This window comes from Arvicola amphibius, chromosome 12 (genome assembly GCF_903992535.2).
Source record: "Arvicola amphibius chromosome 12, mArvAmp1.2, whole genome shotgun sequence".
Classification (NCBI taxonomy): domain Eukaryota; kingdom Metazoa; phylum Chordata; class Mammalia; order Rodentia; family Cricetidae; genus Arvicola; species Arvicola amphibius.
Genome location: NC_052058.2, coordinates 88641368 through 88661707, shown reverse-complemented (window position 1 = coordinate 88661707; position 20340 = coordinate 88641368). Strand labels below are relative to the sequence as shown.

Here is a 20340-nt window from a genome sequence, read left to right as displayed (position 1 = left end):
TGTGAATGCCAAATTCAAACTTCTGAGGCATAGGTCTTATGGGTTAGAAGGGGTCAAAAGTGTTTGAGGAAGATACAAGGCAGGCTTGGAGAACCCAAACCCTGTGAAGAGATGACCTGAAAGTGTGCTGAAACTCCTTTCTCCTGGGACATGGTCCATTTCCTTCAGCATCTATTTGGCAGTTTAATACATCCAAATAAGCAGTGGAAGAAATATATCCAAAGGACTACTGTTTTGGATAGAACATTAGGTATTTTCAGAAACCCAGCAGGACTCCAGAATGCAGGAGGACTTTCAGAGCAAAAGCTCAGGTATCTCTCAATTCCTTCTCTTTTCTGCCTAGCTCAGACTCACCACTGATCTCAAATCAGAAACAACCCTAAGTGCTCAAACTAATTCAAAACATTTCAAGTACTTCCATATCAAACTCCAATTGTGAAAACTCAAAAAAGTTGTTTTCAGTTCTCTAACAAAGTTATTCTGCAAAAGTTTACTCTCTTAAGTAAATAGTCACCTTTTCCAGGTTCCTTCCTAAGGCAAAAACTAAGTCTTTGATTCATTCCTCTTTGTTGGAACCCTAGAATCCATACAGTGGCAGGAAAATCAATAATTTCAGCTGAGAAGCATCTTTTGAGGTTATAGCTACAGTACACACCTGTATAAGCCCAGCACTCAGGGAGTAAGGCAGGGGTTTAAAAGTTAGAGGTCAGCTTGGGCACATAGCAAGTCCTGCCTCAAAGAATGGATGAAGAGAAATGATATTTACATACTCTCACATTTCCTCATAAGACATTTATTAAAACACAAAAGAAAGTCACCACTCTAAATAAGCGATCGACATTACTACTACCAGAGATGGGACAACCTAGGCAATGCCTCCTACTGTAATGTACTGAGAAGAAAGCAGTACCACATCTATGATGGGATGCCAGACTGTTTATCCTGAATCTAATCATGAAAAAACATCATATAGGGAAAAAAGTGAGGGATACCTATAAAATAACTAGCAACCACTCTTCAAAAATATCAAAATCATGAAACATAAAGATAGATAAATGGACTGTCAGAGATCAGAGACTAAGGAGACAGTTTACCTCAACACACCTGTGATTCTGAAGAGGACCCAAACGAGACCGTAAGCTAGAAATTGGGTGTCAGTGGGATAACACGTGACATCTGAATAAGATCCACAGATTAATGGTATTGTGTCATGTTGACATCCTGATTTTAAACATTGTGCATGCTTTATGAGATCTTAGCACTTGGAGATTTGTAATGAACAAGCTGTACAGGGATTTTTCTATTTCTTTAAAATCAAATTTATTTATACCTGAAGTTATTTCAAGATAAAATGTTAAAATAACATTACAAGTGTTAAGTCACACTGTATTCAGGTATGATAATTTGAAGGAATTAAAAGAAACACTACCTCAGGCTTACATCATTGTTTACTTTCTTGTATAAAAAAAGGAGAAAAAAGTGCTTAAGGTTTTAGAGGAGGTTGTGGTAAGTACAAGTTCCTGAAGATTTCAAACTCAGTCAAACGTTATTGTTGAATTCCCATTCTTCCTCACTCCTTCATGTACTGAGCATTTAGTTAAGTTGCGAAGTTCCTCTTGTCTATTTAATGTGTTCTCTCCTCTTTTCTAATCTTCAGTCTTCTCTCAAATGGCCTTTAATTTGAATACTTACCTTCTGGTCTCAATGTCCATTTTACATAATTTGTTTTCAGATCTTCCTTCCAGCTTTTGCCCTCACAAATGCTTCCCTTTTCCATATCTGAAATGGAACTCAGGAAGTTGATATTAAGTCCTGGAGTGAGCTTTAAATAGATTTAGAAGACCTGGGAGATTAGGTTCTATCTTTACCATTACCTGAGTGACCCAAGGCAGGTCACTTCTTGGTTCTCAGAGTCTTTACTAATTACAAGGCTGGATTAGAATGAGTGGCTGGCCCACATACTTTCCTATGTGGGATTTGAACAAATAGGAAGTCCAACTTCCCATCGCTCAAGCCAAAGTGCTAGGAGCCATCTTTAACTTCTTTTTTTTCTTTTTCTTTTTTTTTTTTTGGTTTTTCGAGACAGGGTTTCTCTGCAGCTTTTTTTAGAGCCTGTCCTGGAACTAGCTCTTGTAGACCAGGCTGGCCTCGAACTCACAGAGATCCGCCTGCCTCTGCCTCCCGAATGCTGGGATTAAAGGCGTGCGCCACCACCGCCCGGCCTCATCTTTAACTTCTTGTTTGTCTCCTGTGCCACATTCAATTTAGCAGCAAATCCTATTGGTTCCATCTTTAAAAATACATCCTTAAACTTAACTACTTCTCAGTGTTGCCATAGTCACCATTCTGCTTTAATCTATCTTCTCTGATCTGAACTATTTGCAGAAGCCTCCTTTACTCATCTTTTCTCCCCGATTCTAGTGTTTCTCCTTCAGTCCTTTAAACCCAGAAGCAAGCTGCTGGGCTTAAGCAGCTTCCTGAGGCATCCCACCAAGCCTCGGTCTTCTCTCATACTCAGTACACATCCTCCCTACTGCATCTCTAACAGATAAGCACATTCCCAACTCACAGTGTTGACATGTGCCATTTTATCTACTAGAAATACCTTTCTCAAAGATTTTAACAGCAATATCCATAGTTTTCTCCAGGAATCAGTTCAAATACCAGCTTAGCAGTGAGCTCTTTCCTGGTCACTCTATATAAAATATCAATATTCCTGAGACCTATGGGCTAACTGCCTAATTTTAATCATATCACAATCACACACACACACACAACACACACGGGGTAGAGGGAGCAACTTTCTGATGGTGTTTCTTCTACTAGAATACAAGCTCCATGAAGGCAAGCACTTTTTGTTATTTTCTTGTGCTAGCTGGTACTTAGAACATAGAAGATACAAGTATCTATTAAATAAAGTCAAATATAACTACTTCCCTGTATGCTCCTTCAAGCACATTTATAATATCTTGCTCTGCCTCTCATAGTTTCAGTTTCCATCATCTCCCTGAGTTACACTAGCAGGATTCCCAGCAGTTTCTTCCATTCTAAACTAAGTGAGATATTGCCACCAATATGACTAGAAAGTATTGTCATTAAGATTTCACTCTTCTCCCTAACATGTCCAATGTTCTTTTTTTGACTATATATACACTTCAAACTCTGAATCCTACCCAAAGCTCTTGATACTCATGCTCCAAACTATCCTGATATATTTTCCCACTGCTTGCCAAAATACAGCCTTGTGCTATTAAGATCAGTGTCATTGATGACATATCTAATATAGATCCCCCAAAAAATCAGGACAGGAAGTTAGAAATCAGATAATATGGTAACATTCAAAAGATATTTTCATCAGATAAAAAGTAAATTGGTAATTGAGAATCCTGGAAATGAATAATTAAAAGAATGAAAAGCTCAATTCTTTTCCCTCTAATGGATCTTACCTGACTCACTTTTATGAATCTGCTCAATTTCCTAGTTCCTATAGACAACAAATTATAAATTACCAATCAAGAAACTGCTATCTTTAGTAACTATCAGAAGCTCATGACCTAGCTATGTGGCTGAGAAGTAAAGACTCTGACCTCTACAGCATTTTGATAGTGTCAATCTAAACACTGAGCAATTGTAGACAATCACATAATACCACTAAATTGAACAGATTGAACTAGTAGTGGTTAATTATGCTTCTGGATTTAAATACAACATTTTTTTAAAAATTTCTTATTTATTTTAAGAAGTCCATGAAAGAAGGGTCAGGTAGGCCATGCAATTTTTCTTGCCTTGAAAACACCAAGGCTCAAAAACACCACTAACTCAGAGAGTAGCAAAATAGAGAATGCCCCACGTGCTTCTACTCTCTACCCTTAAAATGAACATCAAAAGGGAAACAAGGTCATGGGAAGGGGCAAGACAGGAATGGATGGGATGTTTCTATGGGTGAAAGAACTGGCTTATTCTGACTTCAGAGAAGAGATGATTAAAGCTAGATATTAGATTTCTTAGTTTGTCTACTTTATTTCCTTTCTAACATATGTGATAACAATGCTGTTTAAAAAAAGATTAACTTAGAGATGCAAAGACCACTGCAGCTGGGGGAAGGTATGCAATGTGCATTAGTCTCCAGGAACACACCCAGATACCATTTGGCCACAACAGTTCTATACAGCAATTTTTCCCAGTTTTTTTAAACTAATTCCTGTGACATTTTAGGAAGAACAAATAAAGATATGAGTGATTTCTTCATTGTAAAGACAAGAAACTAGTATTTAGCATACTAACAACTGTACTGAGCTATCCAGGGCCCAGTCTTAGGCAAAGCTTTGAAGCCATTCTTAGCTAAGATCAAAGAAAACAATGAATAAAGAAAAAAAGTAAAAAATTATGTTTTGCTTTACATTAAATAGAATAAATAGAAGTAGGGTAATACTGAATGAAATTGTAGGCTACCTAATCACCTTAAAAACAAGTCACTCCCTGAAGATATCAAATAGAATTGGGATTACCTCTGCATATATTAGAGCATGGTCCAATAGAGTCAAGGCAATAGAGATATAAGAACCAAAAGAATGTATGAGGACACCAAGGGAAACAGAATGCTACACAGTTATAGAAAGTGATGGATATTTTTTGTTTGTTCGTGTTTTTAAAAGACTGCAATGATATGGAAAAAAGATGTTTACTAAAGATGTTAAATAAAATATGCAAAATTTTCTCATATATTTCTTGCACACAACAAAATGGGCATTATATAATCCTCATTTTCCACAAAAATACATAGAAAAAATTTGAAAGAAAATATACCAAATTGTTCATAACAATTCCAAATATTTATTACTATTTATTGCTGTTTCCTCTTGGTGTCTTATTAAGTAGCTCAGCCTGGCTTCAATTCACCATACAGCCTGCATTACCCCTGAACTCATGGCAGCCCTCCTATACGCATCCTCCTGAAGACTGAGATCACAGGTGTGAATCTGCAGGTGTAATTAAGGAGGTTCACACCAAGCGAAAGGGAAAAAAAGAGCGAGCAAGCTTTCTGTCTGTGCTTTAGTACCTCAAACCACACCTGAATGGGTAGGATCCAAAAGGCTATTGGCTGAATGAATTCCCACAAGATGAATCCAGCTACACGTACTACTTATACAATAGAAAATAAACTGACAAACAAAATACAACTAAGCTCCAGGACTGGTTTGTCTATTTCAAAATGAAATTAAAAACAAAAACCAGAAAATATCATTATTCTTGTGCCTGGGATTTAAGAGAAACTGCTCGGATAACTAAGGGGTCAGAAACCATGAAGAAGAATGCTTTTAGGTTCCTAAGGTATGATCTTTCAAAGCTGGAATTTCAGTTCAGATAATTAAAATTAATCAATGTCTGGATTTTAACTTGGATAAATACTGAAGAAAGCTGGTTGTACAAATAATTTGTAGAGCACACAGGGAAAACAAAGAAAGAAAGATAAAGCAGTGGCATACACCTGAAATCCTAGCATCTAGGTGGCAAAGGCACGGGAATCTTGAGGTCAGCTTGAACTGCACAGCAAGTTTGAGGCCTACCTTGGCCTTAACACTGAGACCCTGTCTTGGCGAAGAAGGAAGGCAGAGGCAATGAAAGAAGAGTCTGACAGGAAAAACTCAGGGGCCAGAAAGATGTCATTACCAAAGATGATATAAAAATGAGAAACTGGCTGAGCGGTGGTGGCACATGTCTTTAATCCCAGCACTCAGGAGACAGAGGCAGGCGGGATCTCTGTGAGTTCGAGGCCAGCCTGGTCGACAAGAGCTAGTTCCAGGGCAGGCTCCAAAGCTACAAAGAAACCCTATCTCAGAAAACCAAAAAATAAAATAAAATAAAATAAATAAAAAAAATGAAGATTCTGTTTCAGAAGAAGGAAAAATTTAAGTTCTGTTTTCATTTTAAATAAAAATCATGTCCAGACATGCTGGTAGAATCAAAGGGTTATTGCTGACAAAGATAAATTGGGGAACCAAAAGAAGCTAGTTCTGCAAGAAAGGAACTGAAATCAAGAGTGTATCTTCTCTCTGGACGAGCTGAGCAGGAAGAGTAGTAACACAATAGAAAGCCTAGCCTGATAACAGCATCAAAATGAATGACTGTGGATCCATAAGCCATTAGTCCTTGCACAAGAACTGGTTCTGCAGCTTGACCACATGACTACTTCCTTCATGCACACAGGCAGCAGAGCATGATGGTGTGAAGAAATGACTCCGAGGATACTGACTGCTTAAACTTGAACCGCAATTCTTCTGTTAGCCAATGTATAACCTTGAAGAAATTGCCCAAGCCCTCTGCCTATGCTCATCTATAAACAAAATGACAAAAGCAGTCTTACCTCAAAGGCCTGTTGTGTTGATTAAATGAGCTGCACACAAATACTTAGCAAAGTCCCTGGACATAGCTATCACTCACTTTGTATTAGTTATAATAATCATTTTTATTACTTCTGTGAACCTTGTAATAAAAAAATATTGGTACCAAGTTGGCTTGCATACTATTAGTACACTGTTACAAACCAGTGTCTGCTTGGTGCCTGGTGAGCTATATTAATAACCTCTCCTTTTCTCAGCATCATATGTATTTATAAGATCTTATAAATTTTTTTATTTCATGTGACAAAAAAATGATACTGCAGAATTGAGGGTTTAGATTGTGAATGCTTATGGAGTGTCTAGTTAACCCCTAGTGTGATTCAACATCAAGTAACGGATAATCATCCAGGCCAGTGGATTGACAGATTCTGATCCTCCCCTCTCTCCTATCTCCCTCTCATTCTCAGTGCCCCCCTCTCACTATAATAATAATTATTATTACAGTAATAGAAAACTTCATTTAGGTATTTAGAACCAACTTCCAATGCATAGGCAGAAGCCAAGCAACAGTAAATTTTACAGGATAACTGCTTCAACAAATTAATGTCACTGAAAGAGACTGGCATTAAGTTAATGCTGGTCTAATTTCCTAATTTTTCTAAATTTCTATAATGTACATATACTATAAAACTTAAAGATTACTCATAAGACTACAGGGAAAAGGATACAAAAAAGGAACAGGAAAGGGGGAAGAAAAACAGAAACTAAAGCAGTGAGAGAAGAGAGTGAACAGCAGGCTCTGGTGTAGATTCATCCCTGAAAGCCTGGCTTGTGATCAGGTACAACAACCTGATTTTAAAGTTATTGACTATAAACTCTGAAACTTAGAGTGGCACTATGTTGTAGGAGAAATGGCATGGGAGTTCAGATTTCAATGTTATTTCATCCTGGTCTTACAAGAGTATTTTACCAATGAGAATTTCAACTTCTTAGCTATATATGAGGAAGAAAAAAAAATACAGTATAATGTTCATACCAATATTAATAATACCAGTTTTAAAGTAAAACCTACCCAAATGCCATCAGGAGCAGAACAGTTAAATTTAGAAGGTCCAGTCTCAGAAGCTGCTCAGTTCCAGGCAAACTGGGAAGGGTGTTCATCTCAGGGACTGCCCATTGTAGAGGGATACTGAGAGAAACTGTAAAACTGAAAACCTGACAAGTTGGAGGGCCTTAATAAACACCTTGGGTTTGCTTCAGAAACCCAAGAAAGGCCATGCATTAAATTTACAGATATGTCCCAGGACTAAGAATAAAAGCAAAATACACCTACCACAGGAAAACAGAAAACCAAGTTCCCACAAGTTTAAAGTAATTAACTGGTTAATTTAACTGCCTTCTACCAAAATTTAACACTTAGAGAAGATAAGCATACCTACTGTATAAATTGTAGTAACCAGGAGACCAAAAAAGAAGGAACATTTAAATTGTTGAAAGAATAGCACTGAAGATGTCCTTTGCACTAATGAAGAGGCAAACGCTTTTATTTTGTCATAAGTCAGCCCTTCAGGAGTTAATGACTGGAATGGGGCAAAAGAGGTGTTTGTAAAAGTTTACTGAGCTATATGCTTTATAATATGTATTCTTGAAGTATTAAATACTTCCATGAGAAGACAAAAGAATTACAGCAAATACCCATTTACTCTACGGAGTGGCAAAAATGCCACCACTGAATGAAAAGGAGTTGGCAGTACTGAGCATCACCACTTTATGGAAAGCTTGTGGAGTCCTAAGGGAGATGAAATGCCTTAACAACCCCAGGGCAAATCACCCTACTGACCTGGTTCAAGCTGGTTTCCAGTAGTCTGTTTCCAGCAGTAACTGATGTATTCAGTGACTGCAAGGTTTTCTAATTAAACTGTACTTAGACACTTGTTTTCTACTATCCACACCCTGTACCCCTTATTGTGCTTCTTCAAATTCTCTTATTCTTTCAGTTTCTAGAAACTGATTTACCACTATATCTTGGAAAATTTTATATTTAGCACTGTGAGCTCCTTAAGAAAGAGAAGCTAGATACAAAAGAGTTAAAACATCAAAAAGGCAAACATATAAGCTCACCTAAGCAAAAAACTTCAGCTGCCTAAATCTAAAATAATCCTGGACACCCAGAGAGATACCTCCAGGGCAGCACACAGACAGATGCTGCTCAGTGCCACAGAAAACAAAGCCATGAACAGCCGTGGCTAAAGATTCCTGTGTGTTGGCTTTGGTGGCAAACCTGACCCCTTTATTAGCAGTCTCACCTCTGAAGCACCCAGGAGCATTCCACTCCCTACTCTACACAAATAATTCAGCTTCGTATCCTATTTGTTTCTCCAAAGACAATCTCTTCATCAGAAATGAGAGAATAAAGTTTCAAGAAATCAAAACAAATTCTGTTTTTTTCTGCTTGTTTGGTGTGTGTGTGTGTGTGTGTGTGTGTGTGTGTGTGTGTGTGTGTGTGTGTGTGTGTTTGCTACCAAGAGGATAAACTATAACTGGAATAGCTGTCTACAAAACATCATAAAGTGCTCTTAGTGACCATGTTATAATGAGGAAGAAATTCCATCACTAACAGATCCTGAGTTCAGTGGAGGACAGGTGATGGGGGAGGATGCAGGAAGACTAAATCACTCATATATTCTTCCAAAGACATCTCCAAGTTAAACCCTTTCTCAAAGAGGCAGAATACAGGGCCATAACATTTAGAAACTATTATTTTCCCATTCATTCAATCAATCAATAGCATAGTCATACCTTAGTGTCTTCAGGGCACTGGTTTATTGAACCCCTGAGGATAACAAAATCCAATAATGCTCAAGTCTCTTACACAGTAGCAAAGTATTTGTATACAACCTACTTGCATTTATATCTCCTTTATACTGTAAATCATTCCCAGAGGACTTACATTAACCTGACATAATGTAAATGCTATGTAAGTACTTGTTACACGATTTAGGAAAATAATGGCAAGAGAAAAAACTTACACATGTTACAATATACATGCTCGCTTTTCCCAAATATTTTTAGCCTGCAGTTAAAAATGTAGATACAGAAGGCCAGCTATACCTGCCAGAGACATTGATCAATGCATATACAAATATGGGTCAGTTCTTCTCCTATTACTATTTATGATAATAACACTATAGAATACGCTTCTTGAGCCGGGCGGTGGTGGCGCACACCTTTAATCCCAGCACTCGGGAGGCAGAGGCAGGCGGATCTCTGTGAGTTCGAGGCCAGCCTGGTCTACAAGAGCTAGTTCCAGGACAGGCTCCAAAAAAGCTGCAGAGAAACCCTGTCTCGAAAAACCAAAAAAAAAAAAAAAAAATGCTTCTTATAGTATAATCATCTTCGCTCAGCATACATAGAAAGTTAATTACCCATCCAAAGGGCAACATATACTGCTTTTAATTTTAAATCTCTTTTATTACCAACCCTATTTCTTTGATGTGTTAGCTAATTTTATGTGAACTTGACATAAACAAGAGTCATCTGAGAGGGGGGAACCTCAAGAGAAAATACCCTTACCAGACTAGCCTGCAGAGAAACCTGTAGGGGTGTTTTTTTCTCTTTTCTCTCTGTTCTCTGCTCTCTCCCCTCTCACCCCCACTCCTCAACAGGGTTTCTCTGTGAAACAGCCCTGACTGTCTTGGAACTCAGAGATCTGCCCGCTTTGCCTTCTGAGTGCTGGGATTAAAGGCATGCACCACCATGACTGACTTTTTAAAATATGGAATGGTCCAGCTCACTGTAGGTGGTACCACCTTTGGGCAGGTAGTTCTGGACTGTACAGGAAAGAAGTCTGAGCAAGCTACAAGGAGCAAAAGTCAGTAAATAAGCAACATTCCTCCATGGTTTCTGCATCAGTTCCTGCCTCCAGGTTCCTGCTCTCACTTCCCTTCCCATGCCTCTGAGTTATGTTTGGTTTGGTGCTTTATTCATCACAGCAATTGAAAACTGAACCAAGAGAGTTGCTGTCTAAAAGTCTGACCAGCTGTAGTGATTCTCTTGTAACTAGAGCACTGTGCCAGCAGGTTCCTTCTGCTTATGGCTCTCGGGAAGAATTTGTGTCTTTGCATTCTCTAGCACCTAGCCCATAATCTGCTCCCACACGCTAAACCACTGGCACAGCATTTTCTCTCTGCGACTCTTTATCACATGGCCCCCTTCTCTTCTAACTGCAATCTGCTCTCAAAAGAACACTTCCAACTACATTTAGAGTCACCTGGACACTCAAGTATACACTCCTCATCATAAAATCCTTAATTTAATCAGAAGCTGTTATGAATATCCAGGTACAGGATTGGTGCAAACATATGCCTTTATTTCTCTTGAATAAATGATTAGAAATATCTAAAAATGCCAAATCAAGTTGGTGAGTATATAATGTTTGAGGAGTTATCAAACTATTTTCCAAAGTGATTATTATTTCATACTCTTAAAAGCAATGCAAGATTTCTACACATTTTCAACAATACTTCATATTGTCAACTTTTCATTTTAAGCACTTTAGGGAATTGATAGCATATGTGCATATGTCCTCAATACTCTAATGTGTATACACCTGATGATGGATAACACTGAACATCTTTTCATATGCTGATGGTCATTTATATATCTTATTAGAAAATTGTTTACTAAGATGTTTTCCCTACTTAAAAAACTTTAGGTAGAGTGTCTTTTTATTACTGAATTTTAAGTTTTTTATTCTCCAGTCTGATACAAGCCTTTGTCCTATGTATGCTGCTATGATTTGAATGTGCCCCTTAAAGTTCATGTGCTTAATCCTCAATGTTGTAATGGTGAGAGGTGATTAGGTTAATGGATCAGTATCTTTATCATGGGAGTGGGTTTGTTATTTCAAGATTAAGTTTCTAATAAAAGGGTGGAAATAACCAACCTCTCTCTTTCTCTCTGCTCCATCCTCAATGTCATGCTCTCACCATGCTATGACACTGTAAGAAGGAGGCCCTTGCCAGAGGCAATCCCCTGTGAATTTTGTCTCCATAACTATCAAAAAAATAAACCTCAATTCTGAATAAATTATTCAGTTTCAGCATTTTCTTCCAGTTGGTGGCTTTTTGCTTTCTTTAAAGTATCTTTTCAAAAAGTTCAGGACTCGATGAAGTCTGACTTATCATTTTTTTTCCTCTTACACCTCATGCTTTTGAATATTCTAAGATACCATTTTCTATTCAAGGTCACAAAGATTTTCTTAAAATTCCCAAGTAGCTTTTATGCACAGGCAAAGTTGAGAACTACTAGTCTGTGGGGAATGTGACCTAGCTTTTTAAATTTAACCTGAGTTTCTGCCAGAGAAAATTAGAGCACTAAAAGCAAATTAAGAATATAGTTAACTGGAAAAACAAGGGTACAATCAAGTTCCATAGGACATCTTTTCTGAAGTGACCAGCTTCCAAGCTTAATTGTCTGTCAAGAGCCAGAATAAATGAGCTGGAAAAAAAGCAGAGCCAGAGGTGTTTTACATGTCACCCACAAGGTGGAAGAAGGAAGCCAACAAAATTGTCCCTTCCCTCTGAGGGAAACAGTGAATCTACATACTGATAAAATGGGAAAAATTATTACTCTTCCATGTGGGGGTGAGAGTCACCATTTTTGAAGCTACCATTTTAAATAAACTAAGGTGGTAGTAATAATATTTGTTCAAACTTTGCTTCCAACAGAGGTCAGACAGACTTAGCTTTCATTCAATTGAGGAGATGTCAGAAGCACCAAATAGATTAAAGTTTCCCTAGAATCCTAGACAAAGTGGCTCTGTTTCTTAGCTGTGGACAGGAGGCTACTTTCCAGATGTTATATTTAGCATAAAGGAATCTCCAACACAGCTTCATGCAAAATATATAGCATGTCCCAGTAGGTATAACCACAAACCAGAGGGTCAGCAGGGAGTATCCTTAAGAGGGGTCAGCAGCATAGAGGGGCCAATTGTGTAGCCAAATTGACAACCCAAACCAGTTGAATTAGCTATGAGCCTGATTTTTCTCTGTACCTCATATCTGATGAGCCTTTGTTTCCCTTCTTCCTAGCAAATCTATACCTGGGGGAGGGGGGGAAACATGCTGCCTATTTCATGACAACTCTAAACTGCTAGCCCACGTCACGTAAAAGTAACAACAGAGTTAATGTTTTTGGGAGGTTTGTGTACAAAAGAAAATGTTAGTCCTACTTTCTAGATGACTTTCTAGATCCAATGGCAAAGAGTAAGGCCTCTTCCTTGCACACCATAGCTACAGCTTCCTGAGAGAACGTGTAGATGAAAGCTCTAGCTTCTAGATCCAGATGATAGGACTAAATTACCAGCCTCAATGCATCTTTTGCTTAATGTCTTTAAGCCTTCGTTTCCTCTTTTATAAAGAGATAATAATAATAACTGCAAATACATTGTAAGAATTAAAGGTGATAATATATGTGAAAATGTTTAGCATAATACTTGGCACATATAGACGATTTTTCTTTATCACTTCATTTTATAGACTAGCATTAAAACAGCCATCCTCAGTAAAATCAGAAATAAAAGTACCTTTACTGAAGCCAGTGTCTGTGAAGAAACTGATTTTATTTTTGCTACTAGATACAAATTTAATTGATTTTATTTTTGCTACTAGATACAAATTTACTGGTAAAACAAAAGACACTATGCTACGATTCCACTGTGCTACATCTTGGTTGCTGGTCACTATAAGAGCCTCTGAAATGATGCGTCTTTCAGCAACAAATGTGGCCTTTCTACTGCATAAAACAGCTCGCTCTATACTCACACTCCACATGTATTTGTCTTTATCTCAGAGTCTATAGCCTTTCAGAAGAAATCTATAGTGTAGGACAGAGGTACCATGAAGATCTATAACCCAAATTGTTTTTTTTTCGGGGGGGGGGTGTTGTTTCTATCTTTAGAGAACTGAAACATATAATGAAGTTCAGGTCTTGAGCTCAGTTTCTTAAAGTTAGCAGCAGATCCAGCATGAAAAAGGTCCCTTGGATAAGGTCTCTGATCTTATTCTTCTTTTATGAAGCACAAAGCATCATAAAATAGAAAAGATGGTCTCTTATTTGATTTCTGTCTTTATCAATGGAGGTCTAATTCTTCAGGTGCAATAGACTCTACACAAGACAGCAGAAAACTGGGATTTGAAGAATGTGTTTTTGCCTAGAACTAGAAAGCAGAAAGGCTCTCACCCAATTCAAACAGAATGAGTCTTTTCTTATCTACTAGCCAACTTTCTTTGCATTCACTGGGACTCCAAGGGGAAGAGAAAAGAGATGGATCACCTTTTAGAATAATAAACACTGGTGATTCCATAATCCTATTTATATCTCTAATTAGTAATAATATATTGAAACCAAGTTACAACCAAGAAACAGTCTTATGATCTGCATTTATACAATTATAATTATAATATGCTTAAAGAGAAACCAGGCCAAGTCTATAATACTGCATGATTCTATTCATACAAAATATGAATCTACGCACAACCAATGTTTTCTATTAGAAGCAAGTGCTGTGGCTGCTCCTAGGGCATCCAGAATTGGGAAAGGAAGATAGGTCTTTTGGAATATTGAAATGTTTTGATTCCTGATCAGGGAGCTGGTTACATAGGTGTATTCTGTTTGTGAAAATGTACTAAGCTACAAACTTATCGTATGTTTGTTTTTCTTCTATGACAGTGGTTCTCAACCCAGGGTTGAATGACCTTTCACAGGGGTCATTTAAGACCTTCAGAAAATATATTTACAATACAATTCCTAACAGTAGCAAAATTACAGTTATAAAGTAGCAATGAAAATAATTTTATGGTTCGGATCACCACAACACGAAGAACTATATTAAAAGGGTGCAACATTAGGAATGTTGAGAACCACTGTTCTATGAAGTATCATAAACAATCTTGAGAATTTTTCTTTACATCATCAATGTAAGAGCACAGCTTACAGAGGTCAACCCTGAGGTCCTGGTTAGTAATGTTATTAATGGAAGGATTTTTCCTTCTAGAGGTTAACATGCCCCAGGTCTCTGGTGAAATGTAGATGGGTACTTGAGGAGCCAGGAATACTAATAGCTTTGATATCTGGCTATTGCTACCACAGACTTCTCTGAGATGTGGAGAGGCTACAAATCTCTCTCAGCTAATTTCTCTCTGTAATGAAGAATGTCCCCCATAGTCTTGGACATTTGAGCACTTGATCCCTAGCTGTTGATGAATTTTGGGATGTTCAGGTGCTGCAGCCTTGCTGGAGGAACTAGTCATTGGGGCGTGCTTTGAGAGCAAAGCCTCACTCCACTTCCAGTTTAATCTCTGCTTCACACTTGCATGAGAGATGTGAGTTCTCAGCTCCCTGCTCCTGCCACCATGCCTGATGTCTACTGCCATGCTTCTCTACCATGACGGACTCTTATGCTCTACAACCATGTGTCCAATAAGCCCTTCTTTCTATAAGGTGCCTTTCGCCATATTGTTTCATCACAACAGAAAAGGAACTAATATACTCCAAAACTAGAAGAAAAGGAAGCCAACAGACTGCCTGAAATTGAGTTAGGCAAACACCTCTCATGGAAGTACTGTTCTCAGATGAACAGAGAAAATGGAGGCAGAAACACCAGTTTTGCAGGGCTGTTTAAGACAATCTAAGCAAGCTGGGGGGTGGTGGTGCACACCTTTAATCCCAGCACTCAGGAGGCAGAGCAGGCAGATCTCTGTGAGTTCGAGGCCAGCCTGGTTTACAAGAGCTAGTTCCAGGACAGATAGGACTATCACACAGAAGAAACCCTGTCTCAAAAAAAGATAGTCTAAACAGGTGTCAAGGTCACAAAGAGCAAAAGAGATTACAGCTGAGACTCCATCTAAAAAAGTTATTTCTGTCCATCTAAAAAAGTTATTTCAGTCACAGGGACATACATTACTGTGTGTTACAGAGAATTTCAGATTAGCAATAAGTAAGGTAGAACAGATGCTGGAAACCACAGAGATGACACTAAGTGTCCCAAACAGCAGGGTCACAACAGACTGTCAGTGAGTGTTGACAGGAGTTATCATTCCCTCTTTTTCAGATGTTACATCCTCAATACCCCACCTCTAAACACAGAGACTGCCTCTTCATAGATGCAGTTAAATACAGAATAGAACTCAAGTCTTTTGTTCAGGCCTGTAAAAATGGAAGAAATCCTGTACTACTTCCAAGTCTAATCAAACCTGAAACACTGTCCAATGTTAAAAACTAGGAAATTGATTAAGAGCTACAACCACATCAATAACAATTCTGATTATTAAACTATTTTCTCACTTAGCCTCTAATCTTAATACTGGGTGTTGTCATCTAGAAGTCAGCAAATAAATAGCTGTATATATCCTCTCCCTGTGACATTCATTTTCTGGAAATTCTATGGGGAATGTCAGAAATGGTATATGTGATGATTTGAATAAGAATGGCCCCCAGAAGCTCATAGATTTGCATGCTTGGCCATTAGGGAGTGGCACTACTTGAGCGGATTGTTGGAATAGATTTGGCCTTTTTGGAGGAAGTATGTCATTGGAGGTGGGCTTCATGGTTTTAAAAGACCAAGTCAGTCCTAGACTCTTTATTTTCCTGCTGTCTGTGGGTTTGGATGTAGGCCTCTCAGTTACTTCACCAGCACCTGTCTACCTGTGTGGCACCATGCTCTCCACCAGATGAAAATGGACTAAATCTCTGAAGCTATAAGCAAGCTCCAATTAAATTCTTTTTCATGAAAGCCGCTGTGGTCATGGTGTCTTTTCACAGCGATACAGCACTGATTAAGACTACTACTCTGTACAGTACTCAGGCTCTCCGCTAGCATTCACAACCAAGGCTCATGAAAGAATGACTCCACTGAGAGCTTAAGAAAGGGGGTTCCTGAGTCCCCAAGAGGCTAGTTCCAGTAGTAATAGGAAAAGGGGTATTTGACAAAAAGGTCTTAAGTTTATGACAATTATTTTCAGCTTTTCTTTGGTCAAATTTCTCAATGTATATGCAATAAATTAAGTAACAATCAAGTTTCAGAAAGCAGTAAGGTGTCCATGCTGAGAATAACCAAATCTTGGAGTCCAACTGACTAAGACAGAAGTTAGAAAGAAAACTAAATTCAAAATATAAACATATAGGAATTGGTAAGGGAACTAGATGAGGAAAACATGACACAACACTAAAGATCTCTAGGTCCCAAGAGTTTTGCAAAGCACAAAGGAAGCTCGCAGAACAGTATCAATACATAAAGCTTATGGTTAATGGTGCTGATCCACAACTGTGTTTTCCCAGGATTATCAATTCAGCTTAGAACGTTAAAACATCTGCCACTTCAAATATTCTTTTTCTTTAAGACTATGTGGTATAGAATGGTTAGTGGAAAACCTGCTAAGTGAAAGAAAATATTCTTTCTCTTATTTACAAAGCCATGCCACTGCTCCAGCCAAGAACCTTTGTGACTAGGGACATATATCCATATACCTTTTTAAAGAGTCTTCCTGAGTCCTCGCTGACTTGAACAAATCGAGGTATTATATTATTCAGGTAGATGTCACTCAGGGTGGTATGATCCCTGCTCTCCCGCTTCACCTGGTTTAAAAGGAGGTTCCAGCAGTTTACTGGAGAGAGGACATTCTGGTCTTTCCTGCAGAGAAATGGAAGAAAAAAATTAAGTATTAGTAAGCAGGCAGGGCCAGCAGCTATGATGATAGTACATATGACAAAAATCACAGTAATCAAAGCAGAAGCAGAAACAAAGCTATCTTCCCTAAAGCCTACTGCTATGATTTGAATGGGAAATGCTCCCTGCCCCAGGCACATATATTTTTGTACTTTCTGTACCCTAGCTACTATTTGGGGAGGTTGAGCTTAGCTGGAGGAAGAGGGTCGCTGCAGGAATGAGCCTTAAGGGGTATAAGCCAATTCATTTTAATGATTAGAAAACTGAAGCTCACAGGAACTGTCATTCTCTCGCATCAATAAAGAGCAAGGGGAAGTCAGAGTCCACAGTTCTGTATTGTCTGACTAGAAGGCATCAGACTGTCCCTCCTCAGTGCACATCTTAGAGTTAGGTCATCTGGTCATCAAAGTTAAAGAGTTTCTCTATCAGAGGGGCTGGAGGGATGGCTCAGTAGTTAAGGGACTGGCTGCTCATGCGGAAGACCTGGGTTCAGTTCCTAAGGCCCACAACAGGTAGCTCACAACCACTCCTAGCTCGGACTCCAGGGGATCGGATCCCTCTTCTCACATCCATGGGCACTGCACTCATGTATATAAACCCACATGTGTATACATATACATAATTAAAAATAATTTTAAAAATTATCTTATCAGAGACAAAATCTATGGATTATAAATAAATATAAATACTACAGACTAAAACCTCTACAAGTTTGCCCACAATAGGATTCCATAGAAACAACGTTGAAGATCTGCCATGAAAAAATTCACAGAAGACTCTCTAGTTCCATGTAACACATATAAAGAGGGTTGTTTTGGACAGCATTGACTAAGCCATTATCTCAAGTCCCCATATAAATAAGAAAACAACTGTATTTAAATACATGTATTCCTAACATTCATGCTTTGGTAGAGCCATAAAGTTCTAAGTCTTTATTCAAATGAAAACATGATTCCCAAAGCATATCAGTTACCTGCTCTGTCTGTAGTACTAATCTGAACGGATAGATAGCTATACACCTTGAAGTTGGGTTTCTTTTAGGAGAGAAAAGAGAAGTAGGATTCATTTACGGCGCCCTTTACATTGCTGTTTAAATCCCACAACTAGTCAAAAGGTGAGCTGCAACACACTTCAGTTTGGAAAATAAGCAAGTCAATGAGACATTTTTCCATAGCGGTATAGCAAGGCCCTACAGAGCAGGAAGCTCTACTGGGAGGGAGCACAGGAAGGCTCTGCTGGATGGCTTCCTGCTCTAGTAGTTTTGCAGGCTTCTTTGATTTGGAGTCGATAAAACTGAGGGAACTTCATTTGGTTAGGAGATTAAAATTTGTCTTTATATCTTTTCCATCTAACATTTGTTAGTACAATGTCTCTGCTTTCCCTGTTCTTCATCCCCACCCCACCCCCAGTCTCAGGCTGTATAATGCCAGGACATCTAAAGAAAGGGGTATGCATCCCTTAGGAATGTACTGAACACAGCCGTAAATCTCTTTAAATATTAATCCCTAAAAAGTAGACAAAATATCCAAAAGTATTTGTCTTATTTTAAAAAAAAAATTCAGGAAGATCAAGAAAATACCACACTATGTTGCAGAAGAGATAACTAATCAAAAGAAAGGAAACCCAGAAAGTCATAAGCCAGTGTGCACCTACAGAAGGGATTATCCCACAAACATACTGGACAAGATAAACCCATGGAACTGAATCATGAACATTAATTTGAAGACACAAGCCCAATTTTTCTTCCTCAATACAGATTAAATCTATGGATGCTGAAACACTTAACAACAGATGGCTAGAAGGATTTCTAAAATGGCCAAGAAAAAAACAGCTCCATAATCATAAAATCTCTACATTATATATTACCACACCCCTCATATTTCCTATGGTTGTTTCAATAAACTGACATACAAAATCAGCACTTGTCCCATCAATTTTCTACCAGCTCATCTACAAAATGGACAGTGCCCCATCGAGCTCCTGAATAGATCACTGCTAAGTTCCCAGAAGCTCCTCCAGTCGGCAATGGCAGTTAATTAATAACATCTACATTTGTGGCTCTGCAGAGCATAAGTTTGGTGTTAGTGGATGGCTTGAGCTTCTGCATGGCTGTACTGAGGTTCCCTGCTTGTCCACAATCTATTATTTGCCTTTTCTCAAGGCTGTTGTAGATCAGCTGAGATGACGGATGCAAGAGAACTTTAGCAACACAAAACACTATGCAAATGTGAGAAATATTATTATTTTCATTTCCAAACAAATGAAGACTTAGCTTTCATCCATTTCCAACATGTTCCTCAACAGGCACTGGGCCACAGCCAAGAAAGCAGCCTGCTAAAAGTGCATAACCCTTAGCAAATCACAGTTGGGATAAGACAGTGACAGGCAATTAACCAAGCAGCTGTATGTGTCTGGGAAGACATGAGAGATATACCAAAAGGGAAGCAGATTCAGTACTCCACTATAGTTTCCCAAAGAGACAAGGTAGAACAATAGTCCTGTGCTCCTCAGTGGTACTGGGTGCTGAGGCTGACAAAGAATTCAAAGGGAGCCCAGAATCCCAGAAGCACCAGCAACTTCCAAAGCCCCATAGCAGAATCCCTCTCAGACCTGCCAATTTCTAAAAAGCTGGCAATTATCAATGCATCTAAGAATATAATTTCTCACCTTTAGATAACAGTTCTGCAATGACAGACTAAACTCTGAATGAGTTAAATTCATCATTCAGTATATGTTATTAAGGATCCAATGAGAAAGATTAAAAAAACAGGTATATGCATGATAAAAGAACTCATTTGGTGATGGTTTGACAGCAAACTAGTGATAAGAAAGAAGCTGAATGCAAGAAATAAAATAAATAAAAAATGCAAACCTAAATTCCCTCCTGGCACTTTGATTAAAATGAAATGAACTGAAGCAGTCAAAGAGATTATTTTATTCAGATGAGTGTTATTAGCCTTTCTGGCTTATTTTCTTTATTATGCATTTTGCTGATGCTGACAGAAACAGGCAACCTCGATAGAGGAAAAGCTGCAGCGGATTTGTGGTCTGACAGCGCTGTGCATAAAATCAGACCCTTGCTGACCCAGATAAGCCAGAGGATGGATTGGATTTGCTAGGGAAGGTGTTAAAAAAGAGGAGAGAATTTAAAAATCAAATCACCAAGGCAGAAACTGACTTAAAAAGATTCTGCCTATAATGGTAGCTGCTGGTTGTGTGTCACAGTGGTACAGTGGCAGCCTGCAGGTACCTTTCAAAGACAAGCAGGCAGAC

The 20340-nt window shown here is 38.5% G+C and overlaps 1 protein-coding gene across 5 annotated transcripts in view; it reads right to left on the bottom strand.

Annotated features, from left to right (window-relative positions):
• Srgap2 (SLIT-ROBO Rho GTPase activating protein 2) overlaps positions 1-20340 on the bottom strand; it is a 211507-nt gene that overhangs the window by 90037 nt on the left and 101130 nt on the right. For all 5 annotated transcript variants that reach the window (XM_038348994.2, XM_038348996.2, XM_038348997.1 and 2 more), the window contains exon 4: positions 16869-17031. In XM_038348994.2, the coding sequence (XP_038204922.1) occupies positions 16869-17031 (163 nt within the window). The remainder of the gene's footprint in view (positions 1-16868; positions 17032-20340) is intronic.